Consider the following 17479-nt stretch of genomic DNA (forward strand, 5'->3'; position numbering starts at 1 on the left):
CTCGTTTTTCTGCAGGTCCCTGTCAATTTTGACACTTGTCCCTTAGGAAGGACATTTTGCTCCAGTGCAGCTCCATAGAACAATGACTTTCCAAATATGTTAATGTGATATTGACCAAACTCAGCATGAACTGACAGAGGAGCCCAGAGAGTATGTATGACAAACATTAGCCTCAGTGATGGCCTAGTGCTTCTGCTAGCCCTCCCCCAGTTTATAAAACACTGGTTAGCTTGCTCCCTGCTCGACATCTCATAAGTAATGGTTTGGTGGCATGAGTTTGATGAACAGACAGTGGCAGATAATGTGACCATGCAAAGTTTATGTCGTATTGTGGATTGTAACTTCTGTAGGGGGGAGATGTGACCACTCTAAACCCTGAGCAATATTATGAGTTTTAAAGGAAGATTTGAAATAATATGCCAGACAAGTATGAACTTTTGGGGCAAACAAAGGTAAGAGGGTTTCCCAGGAAATCTTTAGGGGGTGGTGTATGCACATGTACCTTCTCTGCCTATGCAAGAAATCAGCCCTTTGAAGCTCTGCCTGGAGGAGGGGACCTTTGTCCAATGATCAGCTGTTATAAAACGACAAGCTCAAAGGCCCTAACTGAAAAAAAAAGGAAAGAACGAACCATTCGTGGGCATGCTTGTTCTATGCTAACAGCTGTTATGAACTTGTAACCCCTTGGTGGGGTTTGAAGAACTGATCACTGGCCACAGCCCCTACTGGAGTAGGGGGTGATCTCTGGTAAGCTTCTTAGCATGCGTAGGTTACTTTATTGTTCTAATATGTTTTCTCTGTAATGCTTTCACCTTAAAGAATAAATGTGCTTGCTTAAAAAGGGCTGTGCGGTAACAGCTTATACCTGTGGGCAGCTGCACTGTTTATAGCTCCTGAGGAGAAAGCATAGTAGGCCTGCTTAGGCAGTCTCACTTGCTGGGGAATTTACAGCATAGAAAAGGAACTATACAGCCTGGGAAAACCCTGGTCAGAAGGGAGAGAGATGTGGGTCTTTACCCAAGAGAGATGACAGCTGAGGAGCCTGGAGCGGGTGCCTTTGCTGGATCACAGAGGGGAATACAGGTGCAGTTGCCATGAACTGTTACAGAACTCAGAAATCCTGGTTCCAGTCCCCTTTCCTAACCACAAACACTTCCTAATAGTGTGAACACCTCTCCTGTGTTCCAAAGCATGCATTCATTCAGTGCCAAATGTCCTTTATCCCTTATTACTAAACACACTTCTATATCAGCAAAGGATCGTACATTAGAGTACTGTACTGTTTGATTTTGTACTACAAATTAAACATCTGGTAGGAAAGAGCTTGTTCCTTATAAATAAGCTTTGTTCCATTTTCTTGAACTCTAATTTATCCTTCCCTAGGGACTGCTCCTTGACATAGTGCAAAGGGTTGTGTGTTCCAGTGACCCTGAGAGCTATGCCAGTGGGAGTTTTAACTCCTTGTAGAGCCACCCAAGTCAGACAAGTCAAAGGGTATTGACCAGATGAAAAGTAGTACACTGGTCTTCCAGGTTGTGGAGCTGAACAATGGATCAATCTAGCCTCATAACAAAAATTAAGTTATAGAAAAACAATAAAGTAGCCATTCTGTAAAACAGCAGGATAGACAGGGATGGTGGAACATTGTGCCCTAAACTAGTGGTTCTCAACCTTTCCAGACTACTGTACCCCTTTCAGGAGTCTGATTTGTCTTGTGTACCCCAAGTTTCATCACACTTAAAAACTACTTGCTTACAAAATCAGTTATAAAAATACAAAAGTGTTACAGCTCACTATTACTGAAAAATTGCTTACTTTCTCATTTTATCTGTATGAAATTTTCGTTTGTACTGACTTCGGTAGTGCTTTTTATGTAGCCTGTTGTAAAACTAGGCAAATATCTCAATGAGCTGATGTACCCCTTGGGAGACCTCTGCATAGCTGCAGGGTACATGTACCCCTGGTTGAGAACCATTGCCCTAAGGAATGTCGGACAGTGTAGGAACAATTCAGAATATAATCTATTAATCACCTACCTTTCTGTTTGTCTCTGCCTAGCACACTCATCCCCATGTCACATCATCTAATCTATCTATTTCTCTTTTTGTCCTGTATCCATCTCTGTGACACTTCTAGCTAATTTATTTTATTTATGGCATTATAACCTTGGCACTGAAACATAGCTGGTTGCCTGACTTTCTCATAATAAGGGTTTGATTTAAACCAACACATTTTGGGCTTTCTCTTAAATCTCCGTGAAACATTGCTCATGCGCAACACAATGAGTTTTCCCAAGATCCCACCCCAAACCTGATCCTACACACCCATGAAATCCACAAGGTTTCCTGGGAGAATAAATGGAGGAGAGGTCTGCTCTGAAAATATGGGAACTGCCTCCCTCTGCCCTGTCCTCCCAACACATTCCCCTGCACTGTGCCCCAACACCTCCCCCTGCCCTGCACCCCAACATCCCCCTGCCCTGAACCCCAACACTGCCCCCTGCCCTGTCCTCCCAACACCTCTCCCTGCCCTGCACCCCAACACCTCCCCCTGCCCTGAGCCCCAAAACCTCCCCCTGCCCTGCGCCCCAACACTGCCCCCTGCCCTGCGCCCCAACACTTCCCCCTGCCCTGAGCCCCAAAACCTCTCCCTGCCCTCCATCCCAACATCCCCCTGCCCTGAACCCTATCACCTCCCCCTGCCCTGCGCCCCAACATCCCTCTGCCCTGAACCCCAACACCTCCCCCTGCCCTGTCCTCCCAACACCTCGCCCTGCCCTCCACCCCAATATCCCCCTGCCCTGAACCCCAATATCCCCCTGCCCTAAACCCCAACACCTCCCCCCTGCCCTGCACCCCAACATCCCCCTGCCCGGTCCTCCCGACACCTCCCCCGGCACCACAGTGGGCGGGCTTGGTTGCCATGGTTTCCCAGGCGGGGGGGCGCGGTGCTACGTTCCGGTTCCGGTTCCGGTATCTGTGGCTGGCCGGCGCGCGGGGCGCTCGGGGGGGGGGGTGAGTGTGTCCTGGGGGCGGGGCCCCCCGTGCGGGCGGCGACCGGGGCGCGGTTCGGGTGCTGCGGCCGGAGGCCGCTCGGGATCCCCGGGCTCGCGTGGAAGCTGGGCCCGGCGCCGAGGCGGCCGCGTCCGGGGTCGTGGCCGGGCCTCTCCTGGGCAGGCTGGGATCGGCCCGTCCCCAGCGAACGGGTGGGGCGAAGGGGGACCCCCGCCCCGGAGGGGGATAGGGGGACGGCACCCCCCAGCCCGGGGAGGGGCTGCAGAGGAGGGGTGGGGGGACGGTTCCCCTTCCCAGCTATGAGGGGGTGGGGGCATGGCACCCGCCCCCCAGTCCGAGGAGGGGTGTGGGACGGCACCTCCCCCCCCCGCCATTGGGGGTGGCAGGATCCCTTAATGAGAGGGTGTTGCTGAGATGCACCTTGTGCGATTAATTAACAGTACTTCATACATGTGAGATTTTGGCAAACGTTTTCACAAACTTGTCGTTGGAGAGCAAATGCTCAAAGTAGCCCCTCCCCCCTCCCCAAAATCCCCTACATACTTTACAATTGTTATTTTTTAAAGCTTGTCTTCAAAGGAGTAGTAATTTAAAATGTGATCAGCGTGGGACAGGACAAGCAAGGCCTGACCAGAGGAAATCTGGGCACATCTAGTAGTATTTTCAAGAATTCTGCTGGTGTGTGACAATTTGCTGTTAATAGGGTCAAAAGCGATCTGGTTAAAATTTACTAAAGGAAAGGACCTTAGGATAGAAACAAATCGATTGCTCGGCACCATACACATCAATTGGAAAAGGAACAAGAAATGTCTGTTTAGAAATCTGTTACTTATGCTTAAGTTTTGTGGCTTCTTTTCCCTGTAGATCTCAGACTTCACTTCAGTGGCCTCCCCGAAGAGCAGGTTATCTGTGTAGCAGCCAAAAACACAGTATAGAGGTCTCTAGCTCTGTGATTTAAGCTTCTTCAGGAACAGCTACACCCAAAATGTCACATCACCTGAAATTTATTGCCAGAACGGTGATGGTCCAGAATGGGAATGTGGATGCTGCTTACAGGACACTAAGCAGGTAAATGTTAACAGCTGTCAGACTCCACTCCAGAAGTAGCTGCATTTTACTGATGAGCAAAGTGAGTCCTCTGTATTTGTTTGTGGCAAATATTGTTAGGTTTGTCTGTGATTGGTTATGTCCATTCAGATAAGTGTGATTTATATTTCTTTGCATACTGTTAGAGCAAAGAAACACTTGAGCAAATCATATGCTCGACCCCTGCTAGGGGAAGGGAGATTTCTAACAGGTAGTAATAGTTTTAATCGTATGTGGTCTAGTGGTTAGAGCAGTGGCCTGGGAGGGGGGGTCAGGAGTCTGGATTTTATTCTTGCTTCTGTCAGTTGAATGACTGTGACCGAATTGGATGGTGAGGCTTGAGAACACAGAAAAATCACAAGGGGCCTTTAACAAGTGCTGGTAAGTGCATTTTCTGTCCCCTGACTTTAAACTGCAGTGAAGTAGCTTTACAGGGCTATGATCCAGTTAGGCTGTTCTGTCTAGTCTTTATTGTGCTGTGAGAGCAGCCTCTGAAACAAGCTGGCTGGCTCTGGGCATGGCAGACCTCCCAAGCAAAGGGAAGAACTCATTAATCCTGGAGAGTCAGTGAAATGGAGTTCAGTAAACCTGGGTTCATCAGGTATGTGAAATGCACAAGGCAACCATAGTCTCTCAGCTTCACTTAACATTTTCATTTTGTCACATGAAAATGAGAGTCCCAATACTGTATTAATTAAAATCACTAAATTTAAATCTGTATTACATTACATTTCAAGGGGAAAAGGTAACATTTAGCATAGATTAAAGCCAGTAAGCCTGTGAAAGGATGAATATTTCACATTGATCATGGGGGGGGGGTGTCACAAAATAAATGTGCATGTATTTAAAAGGTGTAGATGCCAATGAGTGGAAGAACTAGTTTAGAGCAGCACAAAAGGGTTATAACTAGAAAATTGGGGTGACAATTTAAGGAAAACATGGGCTGAATACTAGGAAGTATTTGCTAATATCAAGATTTTGGACTGTGACATTCTATAGGATTCTATAGGATTTCAGGAGGGACAATCCACTAAAAACTGGGCTGGAGGGAGTAATCCTGCATTGGCACTGGGGTGTACTAGATCAGTGTTTTTTAACGACAAGTCCCTGAGATCTCCCTGACACAGTTTAGGAAGGCAGCAAGCTGGTCCCTGATATCAAAAAGATTGAGAAACATTGTACTAGATGGCCCACTAAGCCTTTTCCATATCGTATGAAAGAAGGATGATTTTGTGGACTAGAAACATGGCTTCATTTTCCCAACCTGCTGCTGATACATCATCTGGATAAACCTGTCCTGTCTGCCCTGGGTAAAATCACTTCTCTCTGCACCTCAGCTTCCCACCCGGAAAATGAGGATAATACCACCTTGCAGATGTGTTGGGAAGCTTTGAGATCCTAAGATGGAAAGCATCAGAGAAGGATAAAATGTTATTGTAGTTCATGTCTGTGAAGGATTGCACAGAGGTGGGAGGCTTAGTTTAGAACAGAGAGAAATGGAGTGTGGAAATTCAGCTGAACTTTAATTCTTGAGGAAATTGCTGTCATGCAAATTAAAATGATATAACTTGCGTGATGGCTTACAGCTTGGTCCTGCATTCCTTGTGCACCCCAAACTGCCACTGACTGAATTCAAGACAAGACTTTCAGCTTGCAGTGTCTGTGGTAGAAACGAAAGTGTCCACTGTGTAGGGATAGTAAACTTCTTGCTGTGTTATTAACCCTTTACTTGTTCCTCAGAAACAACAAACTAAAATGCTGAAGTCTTTTATCTCATTTGATCATTGGGCAATGTCTTTATATTGGCCTGTGACACTTGCTTTCTTCTTCCGAATAATACTGTGAAGGGACATTTGTCTTGCCATGAGGTCTAGCATGCCTTTGTTTGGAACAGTGGAAAGCATTAAGGATAATGCTCAACAGATCTGGATGAGGTCTTAGTTCGGTGGGGAACTCTGTCTTGGGGAAAGAAATATTAATTTATGCCAGGCTTTCTCATTTCAAGATAAATTGTCAAGCCTCATGGCTGGACCATGTTTAGAATTTAATGTCTTTTTCACTGCCTTTCCCTTATTCTTCTCTGGTCATCATTTGATTTTTCCAGGTTAATGTGAATTCATTGGGCAGTGCTCTATAGTATGGGTATGTAGATCTCCATCCATCGGAGGAGGCATAGCCTGGTGTATGTGATTTACAGTGTAAGCTGCTAGGGAATTTTTCTGTATTTGTGCATTGCCAAGTATATTGTCAGAGCTCAATAAATAATGGGCCTGAACATAGGAGCCAGGGTTCTGTGATTGATTTCTGGCTTTGACAAGGACTTTCTCACTGCTTGTGAGTCAAGATGTACGTTTCTCCATCTGCAAAATGTAAATACTGTACATCCCTTCTGTAGATTAACCAGTGTCTGCAAATGTAACATGCTGTAGAATAATAATACTTTGTCTTTCTCTAGCACCTTGCATCTGAGGCACTAACATTAACTAAGCCCTACAGTTCTTTCCCTTGTCCCATGAGATGAGTGGTGTATCCCCATTTTACAGATGGGGAAACAGGTGGGGGCAAGGGGTGAAGTGACTTGCTCGTGGTGTGTCAGAGAGTCAGTGGCAGAGCTGAGAGTATTATGAAGATCTGATGCCCAGTGATCTGCACTAACCGCTGCACCACTCTGCCTCTGGGGACTCCACTGAGTCCATGTTTGTGTATTTGCGGGTCCCTCATTGCAGGCATATGGATATATAGACTGCTCTAGAATAATGGGACATGGGCTCTTGGGAGTATGGGCATTGTATCTTCTACTGCAGTTGAGTTAGTGAGCCACAAATATAGCGAAGCTTGTCTGAGGCTTTGTCTACACTGCCAATTGAACGACAAAACTTTTGTCATACACAGGTGCTTAAACCCTCCCCCCCCCCACCCTCCGAAAGACAAAAGTTTTGCCACAGCAAGTGACAGTGTAAATGGCTCGTTGTCGGCAGGAGCACTCTCCTGTTCACAACGCGAATCCCGCTTGTAGGGGGTGGAAGTATTTTATCCACAAAAGTGCTGACAAACAGCGTTTACACTGCCCGACTTTTAGCAACATGGCTGTATTGCTAAAAGCTGTGTAGTGTAGAAAAAGCCTAGATCACTGATGTCCCATAAGCCCAGCACATATATTTCAACATCACCTTGCTTTGGGATTTTATTTGCTTTACTAGCATGTGGGTTTGTATCTTCATTCACAGGAGAGAAGAACGTGTTATCCAAAAACCAGTTGGAGAACACTTCAATCTCTCTGGTCACTTGATTACAGACCTAAAAGTTGCAATTCTTCAACAAAAAAACTTCAGAAACAGACTCCAATGAGAGACTGCTGAATTGGAATTAATTTGCAAACTGGACACCATTACATTAGGCTTGAATAAAGACTGGGTGTGGATGTGTCATTACACAAAGTAAAACTATTTCCCCATATTTATCATCTCCCCCCACCCCACTGTTCCTCACACGGTCTTGTCAACTGCTGGGAATGGCCCACCTTGATTATCACTACAAAAGGTGTTTTTTTTCCCCTCTCCTGCTGGTAATAGTTCACCTTACCTGATCACTCTCCTTACAGTGTGTATGGTAACACCCATTGTTTCATGTTCTCTGTGTATATAAAATCTCCCCACTGTATTTTCCACTGCATGCATCCGATGAAGTGAGCTGTAGCTTATGCTCAGATAAATTTGTTAGTCTCTAAGGTGCCACGAGTACTCCTTTTCTTTTTGCAGATACAGACTAACACGGCTGCTACTCTGAAATTCTTCAGTCTTGTGATCATACTGACCTCTGCTGGCTTCAGTACTAAAAATCCAGAAGGGCAATATGTTTTCTTTGTTAGCTCTCAATCTCATTGTGACATTGATTCAAACACTGGCAACAGGCTTCAGCTTCTGTTAAGTACTTTGATCTCCTGGGCTAGCGTTTTAAGGGCAGGAGTGACAACTAAAATTGTGATTTCTTGCACATTGTTATGTGTGTGTTTGCGTGGTGTTAGGGTCCTCTGTTTGTGGTGTTCCCCCCCTGTCCAATAATGAGACTGTCTTTGGAAAAGATTGGACTTTGGACCTGGGGTTTTGTTCAGCATAAAACCTCTTTTCTGCTGTGTAAGGCAAATACTTCATTTACCTGGGGCTTCATCATCATAAAGAAGTTTAGAAAAAACAGCTGCTTTTATTTCAAAGGCACAGTATAACCTTTATTCTCCCTTGCTATGCCCCGTTCTGTAGTGTGCCATATATCTGTTGGTCAGCCCCATTCACCCCATATATCTGTTGGTCAGCCCCATTCACCCAGCCCCATTCACCCCAGAGCTGGCTGCCTTTCAGTGGTGCTATACACATGTAGTTTGTGATGTGCTTTTGGATTTGAAAAGTGCTGTAAAAATGTAAAAGGTTATTAATTATAGGGTTATGTTCCTAAATATTAAAGCCTGTAAAGTCTCTTTTAAAGAGAACTGGATAAATTCATGGAGGTTAAGTCCATTAATGGCTATTAGCCAGTATGGGTAAGGAATGGTGTCCCTAGCCTCTGTTTGTCAGAGGGTGGAGATGGATGGCAGGAGAGAGATCACTTGATCATTACCCGTTAGGTTCACTTCCTCTGGGGCACCTGGCACTGGCCACTGTCGGCAGACAGGATACTGGGCTGGATGGACTTTTGGTCTGACCCAGTATGGCCATTCTTATGTTCCCCCATAGTCCTGATGTTCTATCTAGCTACCACTCCAAGGTGATGTGAAACTGAGAACTTTGCTGAAGTGCGGAGCTGGATTACACTAGAATCAAGGAAGTGGTGTTTTGGAATACGGTATGGCTCTGCAAAGTCACTTACTTCTGTATCCAAAGGATCCCTTTACGTAACAAGCTTTGCAAAGCTATGCCCTGTACTTTAAACCCGTGTATACATGGTGTTCTCGAGGCTGGCTCCATGCTGCACCGGCTTCTTTGATTGCTATGCTATTGCAGCACAGTGCATGCCAGGTCGTAACTGGGTTGGAGCTGGCTGATCGTGGCTAGAGGGGACCTAATTCCCAGCTGCAGTCGGAACCATTCAGCACTGATTAGCTCATTTAACAAACGTATTTGCAGGTCAACTTCTGGCCCTCAGATCCTTGACTGCATCCCTTTTTAACAGCAGACTACAGAATGTGTGGCTTTGTATTTCTTCTCTTGTTTCTGCGCCCAGCAGATTTGCGGATCATAGTTGTTGGTTTAAATATAGATTGGACGGCAGTTCCACCATAAGTGTTTGCTCAGAACCGTACCAAGGGCAACACGGTTTTAAAATGCCTGTGCAGCTGGTGAGCTGAACATGTGTCTCTCTCAGCTCTTGCCCGTGGGACTCGCTAAGCGCGCGATGTGACATAACAAGTGCTTGATGCAGGAAAACTTGCTGCCTTCAGATTGGCTGCCCTTTTGGGACAAGGAGGGGAACTAGAAACAACTGAGCTGTATCTTATTGGATGCTGGATGCTTGTGGGTGGGTTTTCCAGTCCATTGAAGACTATTTATCGTACACTCGTTATCTGCTGACATACAGGCTGCGTGCATTGCCATGTGAATGCTTATGCTCTAAAAAGGCTTCTATTCAAATGTGAACTTTGTTAAAGGGAAACTGTCAGATTAAAAAATATTTTTTTAAAAAGCAAATTTCTTTGTGATGCCAGCAGTACTTTACACTATTACCTCAAGAGTAATGTTGTTTTAAAATCTAACGTATCTGTCATTTATTTACTGATGGGTTTTTTTTATTTGGCACTTCATTTTGTTTGGGCAATGAAAACTAACCAATCAATTTCGCGTTTTTCTGGTTAGTTTCATTTTCTGATTCACATGCCCTGTCAGAGATGCTGCAGTGTTTGAGTTCCCAACACCAAAAGGAAATTTTTAAATCTCAACAAAAACCAGTTTTCATTGGTGGTTGTTTTTTTAATAATATAATTAAAACTCCATTGTTAATAATCAGGTTTGTAAAACCTTTTCTTTATAAGAAATTGCTGGCCTAAACTACTGTAATTGACAGTATTCCTTTAAAATCTGTAACAGGTTTGATCAGGGCTGTATTACTGGGCAGGTCAAGCATCACTACAGCATGTTGCTAAATCTATATAAGCTCTGTCTGAATTAGCCCTTAACCTGTTCTTTGCTGATAAGAAATTCACAAGTAGACACATCAAGTACTTTATGTGAAAGGACAGCTAAACAGCAGTTTTCTCCACATAGTGGTGAAATCCCCCTATTGTGCATTCTGATTTTCTTCAAGAAAGAATAAAGAGCAACAAAAAATGATCAGGCAGGTGGAGGGATCAATTTCAGAGGAAAGATTAAGGCCCTGTCTCTGCTTTAAAAATAGCCATGTCTAAGTGTTAGAACAGGATTTATTCTTGTCCGCATAGATGAGAACATGTTGTTATATACATGTTGGGAAACCATGTTTCAGCTCTTTAAGATACTTAGGCTAAAACATGGTTCCTATACATGTCTTTTTCTGTCCACATAAGCAAGAAAAAAAGTTTCACGTTTGTAGTGTAGGTGATCTTAAGTGTAATTTGGCTAAAAGGGGAATGATGTGTAAGTTGAAAGATGTAACAACCCAGGAAGGAGAGGAGTTAAGTAGGGTGGAATAACTAGAGGTAATGGTTTGAAATTAAAAAAGGGAAATGCCTGGCTGAATGTCAAGGAAAACTTCCCAGTAGTGTGATATATTAGGCTATGGATTCATCTCCTTTGGGAAGTGGTAGAAGCCTCCTTGCTCAGCATATTGTAAAACTGGACGTCACAAACCACAAGTGGTTGGACCTCAGTGTAGAGATGGACTGAGTGGCTTAGTAGGTCCTTTTCTTTCTTCTGTTGTTCTGTGATTACTCTGGCAGCGGAGGAAGGATGGTTTTGCACAGGTATGGGAGCTAGAAGGTCTGGATTATGATCTTGGCTCTGCCCGATTCATTCTGTGACCTGGGGCAAGTCACTTCCCTGATCTCTCTGCTTCTGTTTCCCTTCTCTGTAAAATTCCTCTCAATGTCCAATGTGTGCAGGATAAAGCAGAGGAAGCAGCTATTTCTGATCTTACTTTGGAAAAGCTGCAGAATCTGATGTGACAAGATCTAAGCCTGTCTTTGACTGGCAGCTGTGACAGGTAAATTCCTCTAGTGCCTGAAGGAGGAGATACACTCCTATGCTCCAGTTATTGTTAGTGTCCTAAGCCACAGGCAAAATGGATCTCAGGCAATTTTATGTGAATTGAATTCTTATGCAGCAGCTGTATTTACACAGTTTAGCAGCTGGACTGGCTGAGATCCAAGGGTCTTGTTAAAGGTTATTCAATGAAGTCAGTAACTCAGCGTTTGCATCAAGCCCTTTCGGCAACCACTAAATCACCCTGCTCCTCATCTGAGGCCGTTAAACGTGCCTGTAGTCTGACATGGCATATCAGAAAACCCACTATAGTCCTTCAAGTGCAATCTGTGGTTAGGAGTTTTCCTCTGACTAGCAGGCAAGGGGAGAATGCATGAAATAACGCTTTCCTCTTGTTGGTAGGGTATTTCATGGAAACGAAGGGCTGGAAGGGACCTTGAGAAGTCATCAAGTCCAGCCCCCTGCACTGAGACAGAACCCGGTAAATCTAGACCATCCCTGACAGGTTTGTCCAACCTGTTCTTAAAAACCTCCAATGATGGGATTCCACAACCTCCTTTGGAAGCCTATTCCAGAGCTTAACTATCCTTATACTTAAAAAGGAGTATTTCTGAGTATCTAACCTCAATATCCTTTGCTGTAGATTAAGCCTATTACTTGTTGTCCCACCTTCAGTGGGCATGGAGAACAACTGATCACGGTCCTCTTTATAACAGGTCTTAGCATATTTGAAGATGATCATCAGGTCCTCGTCATTCGTCTTTTCTCAAGACTAAACATGTCCCCTTTTTTTAACCTTTCCTCGTAGATCAGGTTTTCTAAACCTTTTATCATTTTTGTTGCTCTCCTCTGGACTCTCTCCAATTTGCCACATCTTTCCTAAAGTCTGGCACTCAGAACTAGACACAGGACTCCAGCTGAGGCCTCACCAGTGCCGAGTGGAACAGGACAAGTACCTCCCATGTCTTTTACATATGACACTCCTGTTAATGATATTAGCCTTTTTTGCAACTTCATCACATTGTTGACTCTCATTCAGTATGTGATTCACTAAGCACTACTTTACCACCCAGCCAATTATTCCCCATTTTCTAGCTGTGCATTTGATTTTTCCTTCCTAAATGAAGTACTTTGCACTTGTCTTTATTGAATTTCATCTTGTTGAATTCAGACCAATTCTCCAAATTGTCAAGGTCTTTTTGAATTCTAATCCTGTCCTCCAAAGTGCCTGCAACCCCTCCCAGCTTGGTGTCATCTGCAAATTTTACAAGCATACACTGTACTTCATTATCTAAGTCATTAATGAAAATATTGAATAGTTCCTGCCCCAGGATTGACCCTCGTGGTACCACACTGGATATGCCTTCCCAGTTTGACAGCGAACCATTAAGTATTCTTTGAGTGTGGTCTTTCAACCTATTGTGCACCCACCTTATAGTAATTTCATCTACCACATGTCCTTAGTTTGCTTATGAGAATGTCATGTGGGACTATCAAAAGCCTTACTAAAATCAAGATATATCACATCATCTGCTTCTCCCATAGCTACTAGGCCAGTAACCCTGACAAAGAAGGAAATTAAGAAGGTTTGACATGATTTGTGCTTGGCAAATTCATGCTGGCTATTCCTTATAACGTTGCTATCCTTCAGGTGCCCACAGATTGGTTGTATCTTTCCAGGTATCGAAGTCTGGCTGATTGGTCTATAATTCCCCAGGTCTTCTTTGTTCCCCTTTTTAAAGACACTATGTTTCCCGTTCTGTAGTCTTCTGGGACTTCACCCCTCCCCCATGTGTTCTCAGAGACAATTGCAAACAGTTCCAAGATTAAAGGGAGGACATGTGGCACCTTATAGACTAACAAATTTATTTGAGCATAAGCTTTCGTGAGCTACAGCTCACTTCATTGCTTCACCTAGTTTCTTAGGTACCCTAGGATGAATTTCGTTAGGTCCTGCTGACTTTAATACTTCTAACTTATCTAAATATTCTTTAATGTGATCTTTCCTGTTTTGACTTGCTTTCTTTCCCCCTTATTGTTAATATTATGTTGAGTATCCAGTCACCATTCTCCTTTTTAGCGACGCAAAATAGGCATTAAATACCTCAGGTTTCTTGATGTCATCAGTTATTAGCTCTTCTTCCCTGCTACATAGAGAACCTACGCTTTCCTTCATCTTTCTCTTGCTACTGATGTATTTAAAGACCCTCTTATTGCTTTTTGTGTTCCTTGCTAGGGGTAACTCATTTTGTGCCTTAGCCTTTCTGAGGGCTTGTCTTCACTGATGCAGCTGTGCTGCTGTAGTGCTTTAGTGAAGAAGCCATTAGGCCGGATATAGCTACTATGCCCTGAGAGGCAGTTGCTGCGTCAGTGGGAGAAGCTCTTCTGCGCTCTACACAGGGGGTTAGGTGGTTATAACTATGTTGTTCAGGGGTGTGAATTTTTCACATCCCTGTGCAGCATTACTGAAACCGATAGAAGTTTGTAGTGTAGACCTGGCCTGATTTTGTTCCTACATGCTTGTGCTATTCTTTTGTATTCCTCCTTAGCAATTTGTCTGTGTTTCACTTCTGGCAGTCAGGAACCTTTTAGCTACAAGTTCTTAACTCTTATTCTGTTAAAATGCATGGGAAATGGTTGAGAGCCACTACCTGAACTCTGGTAGGAGTCCTATTGTGAGAGAAGGGGACCGAGAGTTGACATCGCAAGGAAAACTACTGTAGGGTAAGGCTCACCTGCTCAGTTACAGAATGGGGAAGGACACCGTCCTGCCTGCTTATAATGGATAGCTTGCCAGCAGTAATGCTGTTGAGACCATTTCCGTGAATAACTTAGCACAGGAATGCAGCTGAAACAGACGTGTTGCGTTCAGTGAAATGTATGTAAGCCAGCCTTATTGAGAAGGCCTTTTGTGTAGCAGAGTCTGTTCTCTTATAGAATGTGTCATGTTGTGGATAAAAGGTTCCTCATCTCTGTGGGGATGCCCTGGGGAGGCCTGATCCAACTCAATGGGAGTCTTCCTATTGCCTGCAGCAATGTCTGGTTCAGACTATATGTGGCCTTCTCTAATCTCTCTGCACTACTGCCCTCTGCTGAATAGCACATGTATGAGCCTGCAGCCTAAAGAGGAGAGAGACTATAAAATCTAACAGTGGAGGTAGCTGCCACAGTCCCATTATTCCATGATTTTTTATTACAGCTACCAGATAGTTTAATAACAAAGTTTTAAAGGGATTTTATTTTCCTCCTTACAGTTCTCAATGTGCTCATAGGCACAATGTACGACACAGACCCCAAAATGAAGCCCAGGAAATACTGATTAATACAGAAGATTTGAAAATTGCGTGGGGCCCATTTCTCTAGCTGAAATCACCCCCTTTTTTTATTTGACATTTCTGATGTTAATTTCTAGAAATAAACAGTTTTGTGGACAAATTTGAATCTGCAAAACGGGATAGCATTTGTCATGGGAGGCAGTTGAGAGGGTTCATTATTTTTGCTGCTTAATAAATTATGCCAATTGTGCTGAAGTCACCTGTTGGTGCCATTGACTGGGAGGGAGTGTGGATTGATGGTGAGAGCAGGGGGCTGAGAGATAGGACTTCTAGATTCTATTCCTCTGATTTACTGTGTGGACAACTGACTTCACTGTGCTTTAGACTTAACGAATGTATGTAAAGCTCTTTATTATGCTCAACTGTAAGGCCCTCGGGAAATGCAAAATATGACACTTCATTAATTTCCTCAGAATTCTGACAGTGGATGGGATCATTGAGGATGCCAAGCGGCGCCGGTACTATGAGAAACCATGCCGCAAGAGGCAGCGGGAGACCTACGAGATGTGCCGGCGGATTTATAACACAGAGATGGCCAGGAAGATTGCATTTCTAATGAGGAAGAATCGACAGGACCCCTGGCTAGGCTGTTAGGTCAAAGAATTACAATAGCTGGGGAAACAGCCCAGTGACTTCTGTTTTAAAAAAAAAAAAAAAAAAAACCCCAAAACATACTGCTGTCAGATCTGATCGCCTCATGGCTAGTTTCAGCCAAGAGGCCAATGACTGAATGGGTCATGGAGACTGATCTCCCTTCTTCACCAGGGCAGGACTGAAGGACATCATACCATAGAATCTCTGTTTCTGAGCAGTTGCCATGTTGTCTTTCTATCTGTTAATAAAGTGACCATTTTAGCATGTTGTCCTGCTATTCTTGGGTGACACAAACATAAGGAAACTATATTAATTCAGAGTTTAGAATTGGCTTTCCCTTTTATGAACAATTCCTTTAAATAGTGCTTGCTGTTCATTATAATTAGAGCCCTGCAAATCTGCCGATATCCGCAGAGATCCGCATCCGTGAATGCAGATATCCGTGGACCATTTTTGCAGATCCCGGGTGGATGGGGATTCAAATTTTGTATCCGTGCCGGGCTCTAATTATAATCTCCTACTTGGCAGTGCTTGTGAAAACAGGGAAAAACCTGAGTTAGGTCTGATTTATTCCAGAATAAAGATGCTGCTGCAAGTATTTTCATTCTCCCTCCCTTTATTTTACTCTCCGTTGGTTGGCAGTAAAGGGTGTGGATTATGGAATTCGTATACATCATTTGCAGATTATTTTTAAGACAGTAGAGGTTCAGAGCCTTATCCTCATTTATACTGTGGTCCCATTATTCAACTCTGGTAGTGAAAAGGGGCCTTAAAATGAATGTAAACATATTTCCACCCACTTCCGGGCTTCTTTACACTGACAAAATAAGAGTATAAAATAAAACAAGTCCTCAGAGTCCTGGGAGAGTACAGCTGCTTCTGTAGTGTTTTAACTTATTTTTTTTTAATGGAGTATCCATTTAATTTTCTCCAGTTTTTTTAAGGTTCCTCTTAAGCAATCATGTCAGGAAATGTCAAAGTTAAGCTTGCAGATATAATTTTCAGACCCTCCTTTCCCTGCTTCTGTAAATGCTTTCCTGAATATGATCAATCCTGTTTTTCACATAATTATACTTTTTCTGACAATCTTACACACATGTAGTGTCTTGTAATACCCTTTGTTGTGTGCCAGAGTCCACAAAAGTGATTTGTATAGTTGGACTACATAATACTGGCTGCCCCCAATGGAAAAATAAAATAAAATTTAGCACTTGGGGGGGGAAAAAACAAAAGGTTTGTTTCTAAGATCCCATCTAAGAGGTCCTCAACCTCTTTCAGTATGGAAAGTATTTAGTGTATTTTTAGATATCTTTTAATATCTAGACAGCTAGAAATGAGACGTCAATCCCTTGTGACTAGCAAGTCCTTTGTGGAGAGCAGTGTGAGAACCTTTATAAAAGGGGTGAGTTTGGATGGGTGTACACTATAAACTTTTGCTGGTATAATAATGTTAGAGGGTTGATTATTTCCACAGACTCAAGTAACCAAGTGGACAGAAAAGAGAAGTCCTTCAGCACTTAGAACAGAGCATGAGGAGATGCTCCTAATAATAAATGATTCGGGAACAAATAAGGTGGAAGCATTTATCTCCTGAAGCTATTTGCCTTATCATTGGGTATACTTGGAAGTGGATCTTGTAATATCCTGCCACTGATATTGCGTTGCGCAGCAGACTGGTTACTGGATGCCTCTGATTATGATATTAGGGATACCTGCGGCTATTCTGTTTCAAAACTCTGTTCTCACAAATTAGGGTGTATGTCACAGGATTAGTACTGGGATGGGAAACCTCCAAAGACCAGCTGGGCTAAGATAGGAAATTTATGATGATAGTTCAAAAGCTGGCTATCTTCTTTGTGAAGCAATTCCCTGTTGACATGCTTGCATTACTCATGCTGGGGTCAGCTCAAGTTCTACAGTGAATTACAACAAGCATCACTGCATGCGAGGTCTTGGTAGAACAAGGATTGGCTGCCTGTCTCGTGTTTTTTTCCTTAGCACCATACTCTCCATTAAATGCTAGATTTAGGCAGATGAATGGTTCTAAAAATTATATGAATGGAGTTCACCCAGATGTGATGGCATCAAGCCATGACATGCCTGGGTGACCTCATGAGCCACCATAATGAAACTCTGCCATAGTGTTGCAATGTGGTAACTGCAGGTGTCAGCTGTACAGTGCATTGTATTGGCTTTCTGGCATGGTGCAATGATATACTCAGCTGCTGCTGCTTGCAGACCGGCATGGCCAAGACCATGGGAGGAACAAGAAGGTAATTTGACAGCA

The 17479-nt window shown here is 43.7% G+C and overlaps 1 protein-coding gene across 2 annotated transcripts; it reads left to right on the plus strand.

Annotated features, from left to right (window-relative positions):
- Positions 1-2947: 2947 nt before the first annotated feature.
- On the plus strand, positions 2948-15456 carry MRPS21 (mitochondrial ribosomal protein S21). Of its 2 annotated transcripts, none has more exons than XM_084614111.1 (3): positions 2948-3014; positions 3879-4082; positions 15012-15456. In XM_084614111.1, the coding sequence occupies exons 2-3, from the start codon at positions 4000-4002 to the stop codon at positions 15190-15192; spliced, it is 264 nt and encodes an 87-aa protein (XP_084470237.1). In that variant the 5' UTR covers positions 2948-3014; positions 3879-3999; the 3' UTR covers positions 15193-15456. The 2 variants fall into 2 exon arrangements, with proteins under 2 accessions (XP_084470237.1, XP_084470238.1); XM_084614112.1 differs by lacking the exon at positions 2948-3014 and adding an exon at positions 3047-3205.
- The last annotated feature ends 2023 nt before the right edge of the window (positions 15457-17479 follow it).

The sequence above is a fragment of the Lepidochelys olivacea genome (assembly GCF_965140295.1).
Source record: "Lepidochelys olivacea isolate rLepOli2 genome assembly, chromosome: 24".
NCBI classification, from domain to species: domain Eukaryota; kingdom Metazoa; phylum Chordata; order Testudines; family Cheloniidae; genus Lepidochelys; species Lepidochelys olivacea.

Bases quoted from the DNA above. Each gene is read 5' to 3' on its own strand.
- MRPS21 (XM_084614111.1), top strand. From the start codon at position 4,000: ATGTCACATCACCTGAAATTTATTGCCAGAACGGTGATGGTCCAGAAT. The intron at 4,083-15,011 runs GTAAATGTTAAC...TAATTTCCTCAG, and splicing joins GCTTACAGGACACTAAGCAG to AATTCTGACAGTGGATGGGA.